Source organism: Schistocerca cancellata, chromosome 6, assembly GCF_023864275.1.
Source record: "Schistocerca cancellata isolate TAMUIC-IGC-003103 chromosome 6, iqSchCanc2.1, whole genome shotgun sequence".
NCBI classification, from domain to species: domain Eukaryota; kingdom Metazoa; phylum Arthropoda; class Insecta; order Orthoptera; family Acrididae; genus Schistocerca; species Schistocerca cancellata.
In genome coordinates, this window is record NC_064631.1 from 577,922,029 (window position 1) to 577,945,969 (window position 23,941).

A 23,941-nucleotide genomic window follows, 5' to 3' on the forward strand; every position below is an offset into this window, starting at 1 on the left:
ATGTATAAGAAGGACAGAATTACAGACCAATATCCTGAACATCAGTTTGCTGAGGAATCCTTGAACACATTCGCAGTTCAAATATAATAAATTTTCTTGAGACCATGAATTGGCATGGTTTTAGAAAGCATTGCTTGTGCAAGACTCAGCATGCCCTTCCCTCACATGATATACTGTGAACTGTAGATCAAAGGCAACATGCAGAATCCATATTTCTATATTTCTGGAAAGTGTTTGATACAGTGCCTTTAATAAAGGGACACATATCTTAGAACATAGATTAAGGAAAGGCAAATCTACCTTTCTAGCATTTGTAGATTTAGAGAAAGCTTTTGACAATGGCGAATGGAATAATCTCTTTCAAATTCTGAAGGTGGCAAGGGTGAAATACAGGGAGCGAAAGGTTATTTACAATTTGTACAGAAACCAAATGGCAGTTGTATGAGTCAAGGGGCATGAAAGAGAAGCAGTGGTTGGGAAGGAAGTGAGACAGGATTGTAGCTTATCCTCAATGTTATTCAATCTGTATATTGAGCAAGCAGTAAAGGAAACAAAAGAAAAATCTGGAGTAGGAATTAAAAGCCATGGAGAAGAAATAAAAACTTTGATGTTTGCCTATGACATTTTAATTCTGTCAAAGACGGCAAAGGACATGGAAGAGCAGTTGAATGGAATGTACAGTGTCTAGTAAGGAGGTTATAAGATGAACAGCAACAAAAGCAAAATGTGGATAATGGAATGTAGTGAAATTAAATCAGGTGATGCTGAGGGAATGAGGTTAGGAAATGAGACACTTAAAGTAGTAGATGAGTCTTGCTATTTGAGGAGCAAAATAACTGATGATGGTCGAAGTAGAGAGGATATAAAATGTAGACTGGCAATGGCAAGGAAAGCGTTTCTGAAGAAGAGAAATTTGTTAACATCGAGCATAGATTTAAGTGCCAGGAAGTCATTTCTGAAAGTATTTGTATGGAGTGTAGCCATTTTTTGGAAGTGAAACATGGACGATAAATAGTTTGGACAAGAAGAGAATAGAAGCTTTCGAAATGTGGTGCTACAGAAGAATGCTGAAGATTAGATGGGTAGATCATATAACTAATGAAGAGGTATTGAATAGGATTGGGGAGAAGAGAAGTTTGTGGCACAACTTAACTACAAGAAGGGATCAGTTGGTAGGACATGTTCTGAGGCTTCAAGGGATCGCCAATTTAGCATTGGAGGGCAGCGTGGAGGGTAAAAATCAGAGAGGGAGACCAAGAGATGAATACACCAAACAGATTCAGAAGGATGTAGGTTGCAGTAGGTACTGGGAGATGAAGAAGCTTGCACAGCATAGAGTAGTATGGAGAGCTGCATCAAACCAGTCTCTGGACTGAGGACCACAACAACAACAACAATAAAGATACAAACATCTGGAACAGGTTCTCAGATATATGAGTGGCTCAAAGATGACTTAAGTTGTAGAACCCAGTATGTTGTCCTTGATGGAGAGTGTTCATCAGAGATAAGGGTATTATCAGGAATGCCTCAGGGAGGTGTGACAGAACTACTATTATTCTCTATATACATTAATGATTTGGCAGACAGAGTGGGCAGCAGTCTGTGGTTGTTTGATGATAATGCTGTTGTGTACAGTACAGTGTACACTATCAACCTAGACGCAGATTAGATTGTTGTGGCCTGGCACTAAAGCTCGTTGACATACTACTGCTGTGAGCATCTATGGGAAGTGGATGAAGGATGGTGAAGCCACAAGTAGATGACAGACAACATGCTGAACATCCATGCCTCATTACAGAATGCCGACTTCAGGTGGAGGATTGGCCACTCAGTAAAGTGGCATAGGCGGTTATCCATGGCAGATCTAATAACCGAGTCCAGTGCTAGTACATATGCAAGTGTTACAGAGCACACCGTTCAGTGCACATTGTTGACATGTTGCATCACAGCAGATGACCTCTGCTTGTTCCCTCATTGACCCAATGACATCATTAATTATGACTACAATGGGCAAGGGACAATGGATGATGTGCTGCCTAGGTTACACAAATAACGTTTGTCGCATTAAGTTGATAATTATGTCTGGTATGCCTTCATGTGAGCAAACAGCTGCTCAGAATGTGCATCACACAGCAGAGAAGTATCATGCTATAGGGAACATTCACCTGGGCTTCCATGGCACCTGTGGTGGTAATCCATGCACCCCAACAGCTGCAGAATACATAAACATTATTGTGCATCACCTGCATCCCTTGATGCTTGATGTCTTCCCAGATAGTGATACCACCTTCCAGCTGTACAACTGTCCATCTCACAAGGCCAGAATAATGCTACTGTGGTTTGAAGACAATGACAGTCAGCTCATATTGATGTCCTTGCCACCAAATTCTCCTGAACTGAATCCAAGGGAATACATCTAGGACACTATTTGGCACCAGCTACAAGCCTACAGGCCATTTGCCCATAACTTATGGCAACTGTGCAACCTATGCATATACATCTGGCACCTCATACCTCTGGAAACTTACCAAGGACTTGTTGAATCCATGCCACACACAACTGATGTTGTATTGTGCCAAGAAATACATTATTAGGCAGGTGTTAATAATTTTTTGGCATATCAGTGTATTTATAGAAATTACATTACACAGAATCTGTTAACTGTAATGTTTCTCAGACCAGAGTAAAATCAATCAATAACACTTTTAACAGAATGACCAAGTCATCCATCTGCTTTTCATTCTGTCAGCATACCTAAAAAAGGCAACTTACCATCTTTCTCCACCTTTTCTGTTTATCTTATACCTAGATGTATAATATTAATTTTGTCACATCACAACCAGAATAGAAGGGAGAACCGATAGAGGTACTCAAAGTACCCTCTGCCACACACCGTCAGGTGGCTTTCGGAGTATGGATGTAGATGTAGATTCTTCATACAGAAACAAAGACTACTACTATAAAAGAAAAAAATAGCACTGTATTATGTGTAACAATATTATTCTGTGAGTGGTTTTCTTCTAGTTTCCTTGTCATCCCTTTTCAATTACGCTATAAGTTTATGTGTAGCTTCTGGTAATGTTCTCCTTTGATTCAAGTTCATAATGACAAGAAAGCTATTTGATGATAAAGTATAATCAACTACTGAACATTGTGAAACAGAACAACAATGTCAGCTGTGGTACAGTAAGCGTTTGCCCCTGAATTTATAAATTGATAGTGAAGGTTGAGCTGTAGTAAAGAATAGAGGACAACAGTCAGTGTATATTTCGGTTGGCGATAAATGAAGTTGTTATTCCATATGAGTTGAACAGCAATTATGAATAGAAATGACTACAGTAGCAGATGCAGTTACATCTCTCCTGGTGGTTTATTGTTGACTGTTTGTAAAAGAATAATTGCAAAATGACAAACTGAATGGACAAGTACAATGATGACTGGTTCTAACTTAGTGTAAGAAACACCAATCATGGTACATATTTGAGTATCAGCAACATGGCGTCTGGTATAGTAGGACTAATGAATCGCTCCATGAAAATTAATTGCGTAGTGTCTATAAAGTGTGTATTATGTAGTGAAATAGTATGTAAAGGAATAAAAATTTGTTCTACATTGCAAAAAATGGTACCACACAGAATGTTTTGGTGTTACTAATTTCAATAATCCAAGTTGTGAGTGCGGGGTAACAACGTGTAACGGCCGACAGACTCCAGCCAAAATGTTTGCCGATGGACAAGACGAAAGTGTATTATGTTCTCTACAGCGTGATGTGGAAATGTGCGAACAGTATACAAATCTACTTAAGAAAATGATGAGAAGCCTTCTTAGCAACTCAGATAGTATTAACGATGATAACAATGAATATGTTACGCCTAATCCAGTGCATCGTAAACAGTGTGAAAACATGCTTCACACAGCAATGAACATACGTATCAGTGCACTTGAGGCAGGTGTGAATACAGGTAAAACCACATACGGGGAAGAATATGTTATGTCTAGTGCAGTGTGTCGTAAACAGTGTAAAAATATGTTTCATACAGCTGTAAACACAGCGATAAATACGCAGAGTGAAATAACAACAGGTAGGCCTACCGGTACAGTAAACCACACAAAGGAACATGAAACAACAGAGGAAAGATTCTATTAGGACAAAAAATCCGAGACTTCCTTTGTTCACTAGGCAGATGCAAGAAAAGTGAGCACATTATTCTTCCACCTCCAGTAACCCAGTCTACAGCATCGTGTGTAGGACAACAATCACCATCTTCAACAGAAGCAGATCAGCCTACACTGCTGGCAGCTTCAACAACAGTACCTACTAAGGAAAGTGAGCCCACTATTCTTTTGCCTCCAGTAGCCCAGTCTACAGCATCTTCTCCAGTACTACAATCACCGTCTTCAGTAGAAGCAGATCAACTTACATCACTGACAGGTTCAACAACAGTACCAACTACCCGAGCAGAAGCAATGAAAACCACCCGCCCCTTAAGCAAAAGAAGAGTGTCACAATCAGGCCATCTCAAATATCTTTTATTGGAGGCAGGCACCAATCAGCCAATGCGGTGAGCACTACAACAGATGCCAAGCATAAAAAATTAGTAGTTTTGTATCAAAATGTACAGGGTATAATTAGTAAGATTCCAGAATTAGAAGTACTATTGCTTGATGAACTAAAGGATGTTTCAGTTTTATGTGTATGTGAACATTGGCTAAAAGAAAATCAAGCTTTTACTGCCAGAATAACAGGATATGAAATGTTTAATAGCTTCAGTAGAGAAACTTTTAAAGGGGGAGGAACATGCATTTATGTCAGACAAGGAATTGAATGTAAAGAAATCAAGTTTAGTAAGATAAAAAACATTGAAAAAGTATTTGAATATTGTGTTTGCAAACTAACAGACCTTAAAATAATTATTGTGTGTGTATACCGTTCCCCATCAGGCAATTTTATGGAATTTTTGGACAGTGTTGAAAGTCTTTTTAGTGAGTTAAGACATTCTACAGAAAGCATTATTGTACTTGGAGATTTCAATGTCAACTTTAAAATCAACTGTTTAAATGTTACAAAATTGACCAATGTCTTTTGTTCGCATAATTTAGCACGAACTATCTTTGAATACACTAGACATGGAAAGAAATCTGAAACAATAATAGACCAAATATTTCTTGACTTACGTAAACTAGACAATGCTGTAGAAGTGATTGACACTGGATTCTCTGATCATAAAGCACTAAAACTTAGTATAAATAATGTACTCTAGGCCAAGTGAGAAACACATCCACAGGAGATGTATTAATGAGGACAATATTAGGATTTTTAATTCCTTGTTAAAAAATACAAGTTGGGATCTAGATAAACATGATAGTATAGACATGAAGTTTGAGTCATTTCTAGCTGATTACAAACATAACTTTGAAATTGCTTTTCCCCTTAAGAAAATGAAAGTAAAAGGCAAAATTAACACATGGATAACACAGGGCATAAGAAAATCTGGAGAGCAACTCAGAATGTTAAGTAAATCAGCAAGGCAAAATCCTGCTAATTGCAACAAAAAAATGAAATCAGTTTGGAAAGTGATCAATAGTAACTTAGGAAGAAGCAAAGTAAGAAACAACATTGTTATTAAAACTGAGGACAAAACTATAAATGATCCATTACAAATTGCCAATATATTCAACTGTCATTTTACAAGTGTAGTTCAAAACCTTATACAAACCCAAAGTAGTACAGACATCAGTCATAACATCACATTGAATCCCGAAACTATGTTTTTGTATCCTGTAACAGTACATGAGGTAGAGAATGCCATCAGCAAACTAAAAAATAAATTATCCTATGGCACTGATGGCATTCCAGACAAAATCATTAAACACAACAGATATATTACTCCTCTTCTTGTAGATATAATTAATGCATCTTTCAGTACTGGCACTTTCCCTAGAAAGCTGAAACAATCAATTATAAAACCATTATACAAAAATGGGGATCATTATGATGTAAAAAACTACAGGCATTTATAAATGTTATCTTGTTTTTCAAAAATTATAGAAAGAGTAATGTATGGAAGACTCTCTACTTTCCTAAAAAAAAGTGGAATATTGGTCAATGAACAAAATGGCTTTCGAAAGAATAGATCAACTGAAACAGCTATATACAACTTTCTAAAACTTGTCCTAAATTCCACTGATAATAATGAAGTAAATTATGGGGTCTTTTTAGATTTATCAAAGGCCTTTGACGTTATTGATCATAAACTACTGCTCGAAAAACTTAGTTGCTATGGACTCCGTGGTACTGCTCATGCATGGTTTAAGTCATATTTATCTGGCAGATGCCAGAAAGTAGAAATAGTTCATGATGGAAAGTCATACTTTTCTGGTTATAAGGAAGTTAGTTATGGGGTGCCCCAAGGTTCGGTGTTGGGAACCCTGTTGTTCTTGATCTTTATAAATGACTTGCCAAACTATTTAACACAAGCTGATTGTGTACTTTTTGCTGATGATACAAGTATCTTTATTAAAGCTCAGAATGAGACTGACCTTAACAGGAAAATTGAAACAGTAACAGTTGAAGCAAGTAAATGGTTCAGGGACAACAGTTTATTTGTAAATGAGAAAAAACATTATGGATGAATTACAGACATGTTTCAAATAATGTGAAGCCCAATACAACTGCGAAGCTAGGCCAACAGAATATACTACAAATGCCAAATACAAATTTCTTAGGAATTTGGTTAGATGAGCATCTAAAGTGGGACAAGCATATAGATGCACTCAAAAAAAAGTTAAGTAAATGTTGCTATGTATTTAGAATGCTCAAAAATTGCTGCAGTGATCAAACAGTATTGTGTACATATTATGCATTTATGCATAGTCTTTTGCGATATGGTGTCATATTTTGGGGCAATTCAAGTCGGGCAAAACGCTCCTTTATTATTCAAAAACGAGCGATAAGAAACATAAAAGGAGCTGCATCTAGAGATCCATGTAGGGAATTTTTCAAGGAATATAAAATCATGACTCTTCGATCCATTTACATCTATGAAAGTATATGCTTTCTGAAGTCTCACCCCCAGTTTTCTTCTTTAAACAGTGAGTTCCATGACTATACAACAAGACAGAGTAATGAATTGCACAGAGAAGTGCATAAGAAAGCCCAGTACAACAAGAGTGCAATATACCACCCGAAAGTTCTCTGTAGTGCTCTTCCCTTAAAAATAAAAAGGATTCAGCAGCTGAGCAGTTTTGAAAGTGAACTGAAAAGAATGTTAATCAGTAATAGTTTTTACAGTGTTAGTGAATACATGAATTCTTCAGAAAGATAGTGTGCCTTGACCTATCTTATAAGTTACTCGTATACAAACTTGTGTCGTGGGGTAGACTCCTTATGTACACACAAAAATTAATTAATTTGTCAATATAGAGTGTTATAATCATTGTTTCTTGTTGCTGTCCATTATACACAGAATATATGTAATTTATTTGTGTCCTATATTGTTACAAATTTATATCATGTAAGCTATAATTGTTTTGCCCATATATTTTTTTACATAATATGTTGTTATTCATATTTTTTTTGTATGTAACATATGACAAATCCCATATCATTGTACATGATAAAACGGGTGCTCAATAAAACCTGCAAACCTGCAAAATGTTCAAGCACTTTTGAGGAGAATACAAACTGTTTTGTGAAGTTTAATTTTCATTTAATAAAATATGGAAACTTTCAATACCTTACATTTCACAATACTGCAGTTTAATTTATAGTCAGTGATTTTACATTTTTTAAAAAAATCTTGAACATGTAAATACATTTACCATCCTGAATCTAGCACACACAGTATGAGTTTCAGCAGCTGTTCCTAAAATTTTCCTATATCCAAATTTGTTTGAATTCACAAGGTTTTGCTTTTAATGAAGGCAGATCATTAATTCTTGCATGGTCTTCAGATCACTGAGAGTACAAAACTCTAATTCTTCATATTCTCAAGAGAACAGATCAATAGAAATCAAATAAATAACATTTCAAGAATGTGTGCTGATTGTGTTTAAAGAAAGTTCTACCTACTACGTTTTAGTTTTTCTATTGAGTCAATTTGTGACTTTTGGTAATCAGATTATTAACAATGTAAACTGGGCATATTCAAGAGATCAATTGGGGCAGTATTTGTTTTTATTGAACCTAAACCCGCTTTTATTTTAACAAATGTGTTATACAAGTGATTTTCATTTCATTTCCATGAAGACGTGTTATTTTAACTTGATATTTTATTTTTATTTTTATTTTTTATTTTTTTTTTTTTTTTTTTTTTTTTTTTGTATATGAATATTCATTTATGGATAAAATTCTGGCTGGTTATTATTGCATGGACTATGGAATCAAATATTTTATGGTGATTATACAAGGGAGAGTAAGGTTTTGCCTGTAAATAATTACCAATTATTCACAACGGAGGTTGGGGTGACTTGCATTGTGAAGGCCAGTTGGACAATGGACAAACTTTTCCTTCCAATTTTTTTGGAAGGTCAATGTGCTATATGAGACAGGGTCCTGTTGAGGTAGCATTTCTTGGCCTTTCACAGCTCAGGATTCCACACTACTAGTCAGTTATGGAGTGCATACAATTTAACATAGGAATTAAACCACTCGGCACATTGATTGGGAAAAAAGTCTTATGGCTACAAAATCTTTAATGATGGAGGCCTTGGATCCCAAGCTTTTGATCACTGTCATCATCATATCATCATCAGCAGCAGCTAAACCTATCATGAAACTGGCGAGGCTCTTGCTCTAGCCCAGAGGATGGCATCCGACTTTCTAGATTACATCATAGATGTGACGTATGCTGAGGTGGCACCCTTGATGGCAATAGATTATATTCACACTCTTTGTCCAGTATTAGTTACAGCACCACCAATTACATCAGGCAGGAAAATATGAGATGCCTTCCTCTATACTCTTTCTTTATCAAATACATGGTTCCATGCATTGCTAAGTGTGTAATCAGCGTGTCTCACAATTGTTATCACAGTAATTTCCATTGCTTTTCTAATCACAGAGTCCCAACAATTTGGTGTATGAGCCAGAATTCTCAGCCAATGCTGATTTTACAATACTCTTGTATTTAAGATGACATTGGTATTCACTGACAAATGGCAATAGTCTGTATACCGGTAGGCTGCCCCCTGTTACCGTTGCCACACGCTCAAGGAACTCTCAGGTCAAGATTACCTTTAATAGGTCACATATCTTTCATTTTTCTGGGTAGCTGGAAAACTTGTCTGATTCTTTGCCTATTTGGTACTCTACCTACTTTATTATTTATTTATTTATGCATTTATTTTACCTGGCAAGATTATGGCCTTCAGGCCCTCTCTTATACCTAACCAGGCATACTCAGATTGAACAAATTTCAGTTTCTACAGAACATTAAGGATATATAATGTGTTATACAGTATTAATGTTAAAGAAACAAAATAGAGATTATAACAGTAGTATGATGATAATTATAACAATCAAAAAAATAATTATAACAATCAAGAATAATAATAGTAATGACTATGTATATGAAAGTAAACATATTTTTCTTTTATGAATGTCAGTCCTATTGCTAGTTGGGAATTTTCTCGTTATGTTCTTGCAGCTTGTGAGTTATTCTCATCAAGCAGAGACATAAGATGATAGAATGGGGTGAAAGAGATATAGAAGAGGTAGAAAGGTTAGAGGAAGAGAAATAGAATGGTAAAATTCGAAGCTATGATGGAGAGGAGAAAGAAAGAGATGAGAGGGGCACAACAATGGTGGCTATGCCGTCCCTAATATGTAAGTTTTGAGTTATTAGTTGTTACACCACAGAAACAAAGCCACTTTGTGGGTTGGTCCTCTTGGCTTGGTCAAATGTCACACTATGTATGTTTCCTCAGCTGTGTAGACCTAATATCATGGGCCGAATACTCATTCTTCCGGAACACTGTATTAGATGATTAATCTTGGAGCTGAGGTGATTCTTGTCAGCAAAGCTCTCTTTTGAGCTGGATGAGAAAAGCTACACTTACTGGGATAGAGGTCCTTTTGCATCTACTACTGATGCAGAATGACCAAGTCATCCATCTCCTTTCCATTCAGTCAGCATACCTAAGAAAGGCAACTTACCATCTTTCTCCATCTCTGCTGTTAATCTTATACCTAGATGTATAATATTAATTTTGTCACATCACAACCAGAATCAAATTTGAAAGCATGTTCATCAATGAAGTACAACATTTAGCACTAAAATCAAATTTATTATGAACACTAACATCATCAGAACAGAACAATACAGAACCGAACTCCTGGATGGAGAGTGCTGCTATTTATACAAACATCTAATATTCCAGAATATACAAACATTACGAACATAAGAAGTCTGAAGAATCTTCCAGAATGGATAATATGAAATAACAGGTATCTGCTGGTGGTCAGTTTTGAACTGGAATCCTGCAGCATGCCGGACAGCAATGCTAACCACTACACCACTCTGCTGTCGCACAGCTCATCGCAGTACGGTTGATAAAGTGCCGTGCGGCCAGGTTACAAGTTTATCATCAACATATCCAAAGAAGCAGGACGGATGGAGGGAGGCTCTGTTCAATGCTCATTCTTTGAAATTCTTCATTGAAAATTATCTACGGTTTGCAATAATGGCAAAACAATGGCTGTTCCATTAGTCACTTCATAATAATTTCCAACATACAAAAAATATGTGGCCGTTCCAAAGTCGGTAGTTTTAATACATCCTCTACTGATACTTTTGTAAAAAGGGAGAGCACATTGAGGCTGACCGTGGCTCCACTTGGGCCTATCCTCGACCACTCTATGAAACCAACAAATATTTTCAAGTTCTTAATACGATGTTGCAGTGGCCGACTAGGTGATAACAGTTTATTTAAATACTCCACCAGCCTCTATGTAGGAGAGCCAATAGAGCTAACAACTGACCTCAGTAGCACGCAGTCCTTGTATTATAGGCAGCCCACTAAGATCCGTCATCAGTACTATTGGCTCTCCTGCATATAGGCTGGCAAAGTATTTAAATACATTATTGATTCACACCTATTGCAATCATTATAAGCTTCAGACTTTATCTGAATTTGATGCAGCAAGTTAACCGAGAACTTTATATCCAAAAAATCTTACATTAAAACATGGACTGAATCTTCTGATTTGTAGTCTGACACTTGTTAAGTCAGTCATCTAACCAAATGCTTATCACTAATTCAGACAAACAATACAAAGAAATAAACTCACCAATATAGTAGTTCTTGTCTGGATCCACTTTTATTGGTGTGCACAGATAAAGTTCCGGCTGTGAACAAAAAAAAAAAAAAAGTTTTTATTACCTTCACCTATGAACAAAACCCATATTCCTGCCTTTTAAAATTTATAAAGCACCATCTATGTACCATTAAGATAGTTCTGAATGGATATTACATTATGAACAAAAATGTTGTAGACTATTGTCCACCTATTAATTACTTATGTTTTCACTTAGTACCATCCATATAGCAAACAGCAGTCAACAAAATACAATGCTGTAAGTGAAAGCACAAGGTTAATATTATGGCTTGAGCAGAGAACAGAAATAAAATTTCTGAAAGAGGTGGGTAGGCTGAAAAAGAGAAAACTATGACAACAGGAAACAACAAAGGCAAAAATGAGAAAATTTTATCAGGAAGTGAGGATCCCAATGAGGCCATGCCAGTATACCAATCCATCATTTCTCGGAAATCACCTAAAAATGGAAGGTGGTCTTCAACAGTTCACCCCAGCAGAGCTCTCAAGGAGAATTAAATTCAAAGAGGAAAATGTAACCTTATAAATCTCAGAAATGATTCCTTTTTCAATACCAATTGTTCCTGTATCACTCTCATGCATTCATCACACTTCAAGCAGGGACAATGGGAGTAGTGTTACTTTTTTGCAACTATCATTTATTTCCGAGAAGCTGCAAACAATTATAAATAAATAAATGAAAAATAGGTAGTGTTGAGATCCTGGAGTGGCTATGTAGCACTACTGAGAAGGTATGATTTGGAATATGAACTTGCGTCCATAAACATAGCATTTCTCTGTAATGTGTAAAATATTAGGTAAGAGCACATGCATGTGTGACAATGCATTGGCAAGAATCCCAATAATATACTATTTAGGTAAGTGTAACTGGGAGGGGGGGGGGGGGAGGGGGATGCTCGGCAGCTGTATCAGAAGAATTTTTTTCACCATGAAGTACCATTACACAACCTCTTAGTGAAATTTATCAGTGCCGTTAAGAAATGAGTACATTCACCACAATCAGAACCAACAATGAAGCTGCAAGTCAGCTGTGTACTACTAGATCGGAAGAGGCCATATGCCATGCAGTCAAAGGTGAAATATCAACAAGAAGCCAATTCATAAAACAAAGACCTGCTTTGGATAAGACCATGATCTGATATGCACGAACAATTGCTACATTTGTCTCATCTTTTAAAGGCACAGGCATGGGGTATAGTAGATAATTGCAATTTTCTCACAGGTACAGGGTAATTCACCAGACAAAATATTTTCAATTCCTGCAGTAGGAATGTTTGGATTGACAAAAACTGCAAGTAACATGCACAATCCATTTTTCATAGCAATACAGTACCAGTCCCCAATGAAAAATGGACCTTGCCAGGGTGGCATGGGTTGTGCACCTCAGTGATACAGACAGCCATACCACAGATGCAACCAAAATGGAGGGCCATCTATGGGAAGGTCAGACACCTGTCATTCATGAAAAGGGTAGCAGCCTGTTCAGTAGTTGCAGGGCCAACAGTCTAGATAATTAACTGATTTGGCCTTGTAATGTTAGCTAACACAGCCCTGCTGCCTGGTTCTGCGGACAGCAGAAAGCATGGGGAAGCTATAGCCATTATCTTTTCACCAGAGACATGCAGCTCTACTGTCTGGCTTAATCATAATTGTTTCCTCTTGGGTAAAATATTCCAGAAGTGAAAAAATCCCCCATTTGGATCTTCAGGTGATAACTACTCAGGAGGAAGTTGCCATCAGGAAAGACAAAGCTGCCGTTCAAGCCTGAATGTGAAATGTCAGAGCTCTAAATTTGGTAGAGAGGGCAGAAAAATTTGAAAAGCAAAACTGATAAATTGAATATGAGCATAGCGGGAATTAGTGAAGTGGGGTGGCAGGAATGACAGCACTTCTCGTAAGGTGAGTATAGGGCTATCAGTAGAAGTTCAAAGATACAAAGCCAATACCCACCACAGTAGAAATGTTTATTTGTGAACTTGCCCTGCAGATAAAGGAGAGATTAAAAGAATGTATAATGAGGTAAAGGTAGTCATTCAGATTGTTAATGGAGACAGAAGTTTAAATACGATGGGTGTCTGGAATTCGTATTAGGAAAAGGAAGAGAAAGAAAAATAGGAGAACATGGACTGGGAGAAAGGACTGAAAGAGGAAGAATTTTGTACAGAGCATAATTTAATAATCTCTACTACTTCATTCAAAAATCATGAAAGGTGGTTGTGTTGGGGAAGAGACAAGGAGCACTGGGTGGTTTCACCTTGATCATATAATCTTAAGACAACTTTTGAAACCACACTTTAAACTGTAAGACTTTTCCAGGAGGAAATGCAGGCACTGACTATAATATATTGGTTATGAACTGCAGTTGAAGTGAAGAAATTGCATAAAGGTAGGCAATTAAGGAGATGAGGTCTGGATAAATTAAGAGAACTGGAGTCGGTTGCTGTGTTCAGCACAAGAATTCTCGATGACAGCAATCTGGCCTCCTGCCCCTCTACACCAAAGAAGCTGCCCAGAGGATGTCATTAAGCATCATCCACCAATCAAAGATTGTTTTCACCTCCCAGCACGGGAAGAATGAAGGACTACAGCTACAGCCCTCATTAACGGAGCAACAATCTGCTAAAATCAGGCAGAACTTGACAAGATCACAAGTAGTCTATGGGATTTCTCCTGACCACACACGGTCCCTCGACCAGTCAGTGCTCCCTGGAATTACTCAGGCCTATCAACAACACTACAGATCTCGCTGTGTCGATTCGAGAGTTAAGACAGACTGTCACTGAACTTAAGGAAACGCTGGTCACTGTGCTGGCACTCATTATCTCAGCTCTTCAGGAAGTCATCAGAGGACTCTTCCACATTATCAGCTACACCATACAGACCAGTCATTCCCAAAATTAGACACATTGCGAATATCACCTTTTAAAATTGTAACGGTGCAGCATCTTCTATAAATTGAAGGAGTTTGAGCTTTTCCTGCACACCAAAAGTTACTGATTTCAAGAGCTGTATAGTCAGTGAGACTCACTTGAAACTGCGATTAAGGGCCAATATTGTGAACTGTAGCCGGCCAGTGTGGCCAAGCGGTTCTAGGCGCTACAGTCTGGAACCGCGCGACTGCAACGGTTGCAGGTTTGAATCCTGCCTCGCGCATGGATGTGTGTGACGTCTTTAGGTAGGTTAGGTTTAAGTAGTTCTAAGTTCTAGGGGACTGATGACCTCCGCTGTTAAGTCCCATAGTGCTCAGAGCCATTTTTGTGAGCTGTTTGTGTTACCAGACAGATCGCCTTACTGTGGGCAGTGAGACAGCTGTCTATCTACTGAATTTGCTCCACCACTATGCACGACAGATTCCTTGGAGATCGTAAGCAGAAATCGCTATTTGCTTAAGCTTTGTTTAAGCGCGTCGAAATTTTTTTGGTCGTGGAGATTCTGAAACTCTCCACTCATCGGGCTGTGATTTCAACTCCGGTTCAGTGTTTCTAATCCACGTTTCATCAATAGCGACAATTCGGCACAAGAATCCTTAATCTTCACGTTAGAATCGTTATTTGAGCAAGGTTGCAGTGTCCTGGCGCTTCTGCTTCTCTTCAGCAGTCAAACAGTGTGGGACCCATCTCGCAGCTAGTTTCATCTTCTTCAAATCTTTTGTCAGAATATGGAATTTTGATGTTGGGGGAATTCTCGTGGCTTCAGAGCGCCCTCACGAGTCACACTGCGATCTTCTTCAACGCGCATCTGTCGCAAGTTTCACACTTCGTTCATTTGTTGACGTTTTTGATTCTCCGGGTCTTGGATTATCAACTACGCTCATACGAACGCCATGAAAACGATTAACCGACAAACTTCACTTAATGCACTGTAGATTTCTGGTGGGTTTTTGCCGCATAAAGTTTCGATCTTGATGTACGACCCCTCAACAGTCACAATGCCCAAGGCCCCTGAGTGTCAATTTCTGCCTTTCGCCAATTTTATGTTGGAGTACACACAGAAAAAAAAAATCACGTGCTGCCTCTTCTATCTCCCAGTTACATCTGATGTAATTTTCATTGTTGTTGCATCGAACAATCCACAGTAATACCAACCTGTGCAGTTTTATCGAATGTCCCTCATAGTTCTGGAGTTGAGCATGAAAAAGTCAGTAGGCTACAAAGACTACTGCTTAATGAGTTAAAAGCAAAGGGTATGCAGGGCTGGAACAGGGAGATGTTGAACAAAACGCATTTGGCTGTCAAGAGGGCAATGCGAGAAGTCTTCAACGACTACCGTAGCAAATTACCTCTCACAAAACCCAAAGAAACTTTGCTCATATGTAAAGGCTGATAGTGCTACCAAAGTTAGCGTCCAGGCACACAAGGACAAGACGGATTGAAATTAAGGGTAAAAAAGCAAAAGCAGAAATGATCAACTCTGTTTTCAAATTATCCTTCCAAATGAAAATCCAGGAGTATTGCCCCAATTTAATTATCGCACCTGTGCAAAGATGAACGGTGAAGATATTACTGTCAGCAGTGTTGGAAAACAACTAAAATCACTAAAATGAACAACGATCCACAGTCCAGTGGAATCCCTGTCATGCTGTATACCGAATTTGCAGCCGGTTAGTCCTCCTTTTAACCATAATACAGTATACCGGAGATCCCTCTAACGAAAGACTGCGCCGAGGAACTCTAAGAATGGATAGGTCAGACCCGTCTACGAGGAGGGTAGCAGAAGTGATTGTGACGGGTCAAAAGGGAATTGTGCAGGGTGGCGCAGTTAAAGTAGACCTTGTAAGTACAAAGGAAATGCAATGAAATTACAGAAACGGAGACCTGAAACTGACTTAGCATTTATTTACGTCGAAAAATACATTCATATTAGCCGTTGAAGGTGACCCCTGCAACATCAGTATACAGTTGTGCACGTCTAAGGATATTCAGATACACCCGGCATAAAGTTCGGATATCGATGGCGGCAACTTCACGCTGATGTCTTTCAGTTCCTGTATTGTGTTTTTTTTATGGTTTTTAGGGCGCAAAACTGCTACGGTCATTAGCGCCCGGTCTGTAAGTTAGGAAAAGCTGTATTGTGTGTGGGTTTGTCTCATAGATCTTGCTCTTCAATTATCCCCCCTGCAAAAAATCACGTTATGTTAGATCCGGCGAACGTGGTGGCCACAAATGTATGCTGACAGTTCGTTCCTCAGAGAAGACGACAAGGACTCGTTCCAGGAATACCTTACACGTGTGGCTTGTTGCACCATCTTGCTGAAAAAAGCAGTATTCTTTTTTATATTCAGTGAGTTGAGCAGAAAATGCATCAAAAATTTCCATAAATGCAACCGTGTTGAAGGTAGTGTAAAAATATCTGTCCAACGATGTGCGTTCAGTTACACCCCACCAAACGCCGATTTTTTTTAATTTATTAAAAAAAAATAATCATGGAGTGGTTGCTGACACACACCGTTAGGGTTCTCCGTTTCCCAGTACCTCGTGATCTGTGAATTCACATGACCGGAAAGTGAAACCAAGTTTCATCACTTATGATGTAACGGAGAGAGTCTAATAAACCATCGTTGGTGCCAGTCGGAAACGTTTAGACTACTGCACGTGGCTTTTGAATGTCATCCTCTTAAATGCTGCACAATGGTCAAGCGATATGGCTTCAAATTAAAAATTGAGCTGTCGATCGCAGACAGTGTGAGCGATTTAGACTACTTTGTAGCGACCGGCCACGAGAAGAACACTCGAAAGCCATCTAAAACCTAATTAATGATTAAAAGTAATGGTATCCCTCTGCATTTGTTTGGCAAATGGACCCTAAATCGTTTAACATCAGATTAAGTCAATCATGGTTGAACTATTCTAGGGGCAAAGTCGACATAGAACAGTCTGGATAAACTGTGTATTCTCAATACAGGTGACGTGTGAATAATCATTGCTAGCTATATTAATGCTAATTGTAGCGGAATAGCAGCTCCTGGAGTGCAGTGTTGATTGGCTTTTTTTGTACATGTACTGATCGACGCTAGTCTAAGAACACGTAGTGCGAGTTTCCGCTTGTGAATTCTTTGTAAATGATTGACGTGGCGAATAGGTAAGGTAACGAGGGAGATATGGCTATTTGATACTGAGGAGTGGGTAAAATATTTTACTGGAAGTGAGAGATGAGTGATGCAACCTATATGATGCTCAGACTCTGGCTAATGAGTCTTGATTGTAAATGGGGATCGCATACTGATCTGAATGGTTCTCGAAATTCGTATTTGTGTTCCAGTTCCGCAAGCTCATTTATGGTTGAGTGTTTATATAATTCTGATACAACAGTGTGTCCGACGTGGAGAGTTATATAATTATGCGCTCACAGAGTATAGTGTGGTGCGTTATTGTCAAGAAAATAATTTATTTTCGCTTTGAGTAATAGGAACTTAGGGATGACTCGCATTTCGCTGACACTAATTTCGGAAATATGATTGATCGTACACTGTTAATTTCGCCCACTTATTGCCAATATTTTATCTCAATAGTATATTAATAATTAGTTAGAACCATTTACTTACGCACGTCAAGGTTTTACCATTAGTTACATTGTTTTGTGAGTGACGAGTGACTTTTAAAGAAGTAGGAGAAGACAGAGGGTCGTGATCAGCCAACATCCGATGATGCATAATTCTGCCCGAATTGTTTAACTTGTATGGCATAAAGCGGTGGTGGAAGTAGGTTTTTTGTTCATATACGTATGTATTTTTTAACGTCGAATTGCTTTATTGTGCGTAAGAACTTGCTACTGATTCACTGTCACTGCTTACTACTGTATACGAAAGTCTAATAATGCCGAGGTATATTAAACTGAAATAATGAAGTTCCTACTCAATGTCAAGAAAGAATTGGAATCAGCCCCACAAAAGAAAGGAATAGTGAAAGAGATTCTCTCCCTAGAGAAAAGCAAGCGAATTATTTGAATTGAAATAATAAAATTTAATTAAAGGAAATATTTTAAAATGAACATAAACAGTCTCGCCCGCAAGAAACCTTCTGTTTTTGTGGTTATCGATTTCGGTCAGTAAGTGACTGTTTTCAGACCTCATACCGCCGGCCGCAGTGGCCGAGCGGTTCTAGTCGCTTCAGTCTGGAATCAGGCACAGCAGCACGGAATGGGCTGAAGGAGAAAACTACACAAAAACATAGAAGACGTACACTCATGTTCAGGAAAAACAGGACACCTTGAACAACTAGAGTTGGAACGTTCATTTTCACAGGAAATGTACTTTACCATGTTTTGCAGAAATGATTAGCATTTCAGTAACCGTAGTGTTGCATGTGCCCTGTTGTTTAGTAGGCACAAGGCCCTGATAACTTGTTCCATGTGTGATGACATGCTGCATTCACCTAGTTCCAAAGTTCGTCTGTGGTGGTTGGCACTGAGTCACAGTGCTGCACCCAGTGTTTCAGTATATCCCATACATTTTCGACTGGTGACAAGTCTGGAGATCTGGCGGGGCAGGGCAAAAGGCTGGCATTCTGTGATACCAAGGAGGCACATGCATGGTCGTGCATTGTCTAGCTGAAAAATGGTGTATGGGGTGTTGCGAAGAATGGGTATGGCTACAGGTCGAAGGGTGTCATTCACGTAGGTCACCCTCGTCACAGTGCCCTGAACATGCACCAACTGTGGTTTGTAGTTGTACCCGGTAACACCGCACACCATAAGGCCTTGGGTTGGAGCTGTATGTCTTAAGCAAATGCAGTCATTGCGATGCCGCTCCCCCTGTCCACGGCGAGCCAAATGCGCCCATCATTTTCAAGCAGACAGAACCTGGATTAGTGCGAAAACACTATGTGGTGTCACCACCAGACACCACACTTGCTAGGTGGTAGCTTTTAAATCGGCCGCGGTCCGCTAGTATACGACGGACCCGCGTGTCGCCACTGTCAGTGATGGCAGACCGAGCGCCGCCACACGGCACGTCTAGAGAGACGTACTAGCACTCGTCCCAGTTGTACAGCCGACGTTGCTAGCCATGGTTCACTGAGAATTACGCTCTCAATTGCCGAGACGATAGTTAGCATAGCCTTCAGCTACATTTGCTACGACCTAGCAAGGCGCCGTATTCAAGTGATATTGAGATTCTATTAATGTATCATCAAGAGCGATGTTCTACAAATGTGGATTAAAGTTAAGTATTCCAGAAGCTACGTACTTTTCTTTATAGCATTCATTACGTATCCTGTTTCAGACCTCACGCCAGCCTGCGTGAGTTTAAGCGCGTGCCTTTCGGCTTCCTCTGATTGTGTCTAGGCTGTCTTGTCTAGACATAACACACTATCTGATGCCATTCCTGTCCCAGTGGCGTCGTTCCATACACCTTTGCCGTCTAGCGTGTTTCTGCAAATGTAAGAGGAGAAGTGGACAACGTGCACATAATCCATGCCGCAATAAACGGCGGTGGACTGTCACCCCTAATAGCGTACGTTGTGTTACACAGTTCCACTGTTGCGCCAAAGCTGAGGAGGATGCAAATCTGTTCTGCAGTGCCATTCGGATGTGGTGTCGATCTATGGGGGGTGCACCCCCCAGTGCAACTTGATCCATCTCATCGCGTTTAACGGCCTACCGTGGAACATTCTGTACTCAACCGTTGCACTTCCAAACACTTTGTCCCACACGAGCAGTAGTTTCCCGAATGGATGCATCACATTGTCCCATGCCAATAATGCTCCCTCTTTCAAACTCACTGATTTGACGGTATGGTTTGCCCGTACGTCTGCGAGGCATCCTGCACATCTGCTTCAGTCACACTGATCCTTACCTTCGGTTACAGCAACAACGAGAGCCGCAGACACATTTTACCGGTAGGCGGTGTTGCGCCGCGATATCGATGTTTACCTTGAACCCATGGACCGACATGGTTCAATTGCTAATCATTTCTGCGGAATATACTAACATACATGTCCTGTGAATACGAACGTCCTATCTCTGGTCGTTCAAGGTATTTTTTTTTTTCTTTTTTCTTTTTTACATGAGTGCATTTCGGCACTGTTTTACAGACGGGAGTGATAAAATTCATAGGATAGCGATATGCACATATATAGATGGTGATAATATCGCGTACGCAAGGTATAAAAAGGTATATAAGGAATTGGCGGGGTTGTCATTTGCACTCAGTTGATTCACTTGAAAAAGTTTCCGACGTGTTTCTGGCCGCAGGACGGGAATTAATAGACTCTGAACGCGGAATGGTAGTTGGAGCTAGACTCACGGGACATTCCATTGCGGAAATCGCTGGGGAATTCAGTATTACGAGATCCACAGTGTCAAGAGTGTGCCGAGAATTCCAAATTTCTGTCATTCTCTCTCACCACGATGATGTAGTGGCCGACGGCCTTCACTTAACGACAATGAGCAGTGGCGTTTGCGTAGAGTTGTTAGTGGTAACAAACAAGCAACACCACATGAAATAACCGCAGAAATAGCAACACTGCATGAAATAACGCAGAAATCAATGTGGGACGTACGACGAACATATTCGTTAGGATAGTGTGGCGAAATTTGGCATCAATGGGCTGTGGCAGCAGACGACCGACGCGAGTGTTTTCGCTGAAGCATGACTTCGCCTGCAGCGCCTCTGTTGGGCTCTTGACCATATCGCGTGAACCCTAGACGACTGGAAATCCGTGGCCTGGTCAGATAAGCCCGATTTCGGTTGGTAAGAGCTGATGGTAGGGCTCGAGTGGGGCGCACATCTCATGAAGTCGTGCACCTCAGTTGTCTTGTTGAAGACATTGTGCAAGCTGCTGGTGGCTCCATAATGGTGTGGGCTGTGTTTACGTGGAACTGACTAGGTCGTCCGATCCAACTGAAATGGCTCAAATGGCTCTAAGCACTATGGGACTTAACATCTGAGATCATCAGTCCCCTAGACTTAGAACTACTTAATCCTAACTAACCTAAGCACCTCACACACATCCATGCCCGAGGCAGGATTCGAACCTGCGACCATAGTAGCAGCGCGGTTCCAGACTGAAGCGCCTAGAACCGCTCGGTCACAGAGGCCGATGGGCACCTTGGGCCCATTTTCCGTAACTTTCGCTGCGCGTCCTACCTTATTTCGTGGCGTGTCCTAACTTCATACAAACGGAATTACAACTGAACAGAACTAAGCAACGTATCTGTACACCTTCGTGACATCTACTGGCGCCACTTGGCGTGATCAGTAAAATGCTTGGACAGGTAAAATCAGTTTATATGGAACTGAGCAATACCAACATACAGGTATGTGTATGTACAATAATTATCTGTACTATACTGTGTCGTCATTGATCGCTATTTGAGCATACTATTCTGTATTGTACGAGTAACTATTAGCTCGGGTAGATCACTCCCATCTTGCTCTGTTGTAACACGCAGGACGTTGTTTCCAAACTTGTGGAGGGTAGTGTACAAATGGTTCAAATGGCTCTAAACACTATGGGCCTTAACATCTGAGGTCATCAGTCTCCTAGACTTAAAACTACTTAAACCTAACTAACCTAAGGACATCACACACATCCATGCCCGAGGCAGGACTCGAACCTGCGACCGTAGCAGCAGCGCGGTTCCAGACTGAAGCGCCATGAAGTTTTAATGTTATTCTTTACTGCTAAGACACTCGTACAGTTGAATCAAAGTACGGAAATACCTAACAACTGACTGCGCTTCGACAGCTTTCAACTACTACGTGCAGACAGCGGCGGATACAGAAAAACCTGAAGGAGGGGGCGCTGAACTCATCTTGAGCTACCTTTACTTTTACCGTAATATAAAATAATCGTCACACGCAATGTTTAAGAAAATTTTATTTAAACTGATTATACACAAATACAAGATAATACCATCTTACGACATTAAAAAAGTTACAATTGTAGTTCTCTTCTTTAAATGATGAATTCCATGCACCTATTCTTCCGGCAAATTGGTTAATTACATCTGTGTATGTCTTAGCTATCTGTGTGCAAGACAGAAACGTATAGAATACGATGACACGGACGAGCGTGCTACATAGGAAAGTACAACTACTCGATAACTCGATTCAGTCAACTCGACTGACGAAAGAAACGAACGAACAGCGTGCGGGCTGACCGACGCGGGCGGCAATGCGGGCGGCCCCACCCCTCCCCGGGGGGGGGGGGGGGGGGGGCAGGAGGCGTGCAGACGGCTTTGGGAGAAAACAGTAGCAGTCTATAGACGTATGGAGAGGCGTTGCCGTAGAGACGTCTACAAAATCGCGTTGTAGACACGCGAAGCAGCTACGCTCAACATACAGAAAATGCCCGGAATCATGTTTCTTACTGATTATATATTTGTACGTTACGCATGTTTCTTTGTATGAGTGGTTCATAATTTCAAAAGTGTTTTCACGAATACATGGAAATGAAATTATCTCGGTATTACACAAAAAACACAGTGCATTTTTTTTTTTGTTTTGCAGCACGTGTCACGTACAATTTGACCACGATTAACTGACACTATTCACATTGCTGCCATTACCGGAGAAAATCAGAATTAACTGCAATATATTGATTTGTACTGCCGCGCGCGTCATCTCTGCGTTAATATAAGCACAACGAACGGATAATTGTGATAGAATTGGAGGAAGGAATATTTATTTCTTACCCAAGTATCATTTTGTCGTACTAGCAACCAGGCCTGCAACAACGTATAAGCGTGAAAAATTCATGAATATATTATCACTAAGGTAATAATTAACTCTGAGGTATTTTCTTCACTTACGGCCATCATCATCATCCACAACATCATTTCTTCACTTCCCATAATTTTGACACTTATTACTCTGGTGTTTCTCTTATTTACAAACTGCGAATTTTTACTTGTTAAACCATTTCTTACGTATGACTGTTCTTGCACCACCCCTCTCAACTTAATATTAAAATGTGGATGCGTCTCTCGTACGACGAGATAGGGCGCCAAATATAGCACTCTCGTTGGGATCCAAATAACGTAGAGCCAGCACAGGGTATCTAGGCTCACATATAGACGTAAACGAAGTCCTCTTGGGCAACTAGTTTGCGCCAACATAGTAGCAATGCACCTGCGCACCAATACTCATACAAGGACGGCAAGTTTCGCAACCCAGTGTAGGTCTGCCAGAGGCTTACGACTGAACTTTTCTTCTAGAAGAAATCTCGAGTGGAGCTGGTCAGACTGCCTGTGTTCTCTGTACGTCTGTCGTCGAAAGCCGCTCAGGTCTGCGGGAGCGTCTTGGTGTGCATTAGACTTCATTGATGTGTGACCGAAACACCCAGACTACTAGAAGAAGCGCCAGAACATTCAATTCTAGCTATGTGTAGGTCTGCAGTCGCAAACAAAGTAAATAATTAAATGTTGTAGCACCACCGTCATTTGCTCACAGCAGGGTGCATAATCCTGTCAGAGTGACCGGTGAAGTTATTAACGCGAATATATTGTTGCTGAATAACTCCAAGGAAAACCAAAACGAATTTCACAAAGTTTCCACTTTATATAATAGTATTAGAGCAGGGCTTCACCACATACGTGCTCGCGGTGCAAGCTGTGAGCAGCAAGGTGCGAGCACGGAGCAGCGCGAGCACGCTACCCCCACTACCG

General features: G+C 40.0%; 1 protein-coding gene across 1 annotated transcript in view; it reads right to left on the reverse strand.

Annotated features, from left to right (window-relative positions):
* LOC126190643 (peptidylglycine alpha-hydroxylating monooxygenase) overlaps positions 1-23,941 on the reverse strand; it is a 224,852-nt gene that overhangs the window by 59,190 nt on the left and 141,721 nt on the right. Inside the window, exon 2 of the mRNA XM_049931063.1 lies at positions 11,291-11,348. Coding sequence (XP_049787020.1) covers positions 11,291-11,348 — 58 coding nt within the window. The remainder of the gene's footprint in view (positions 1-11,290; positions 11,349-23,941) is intronic.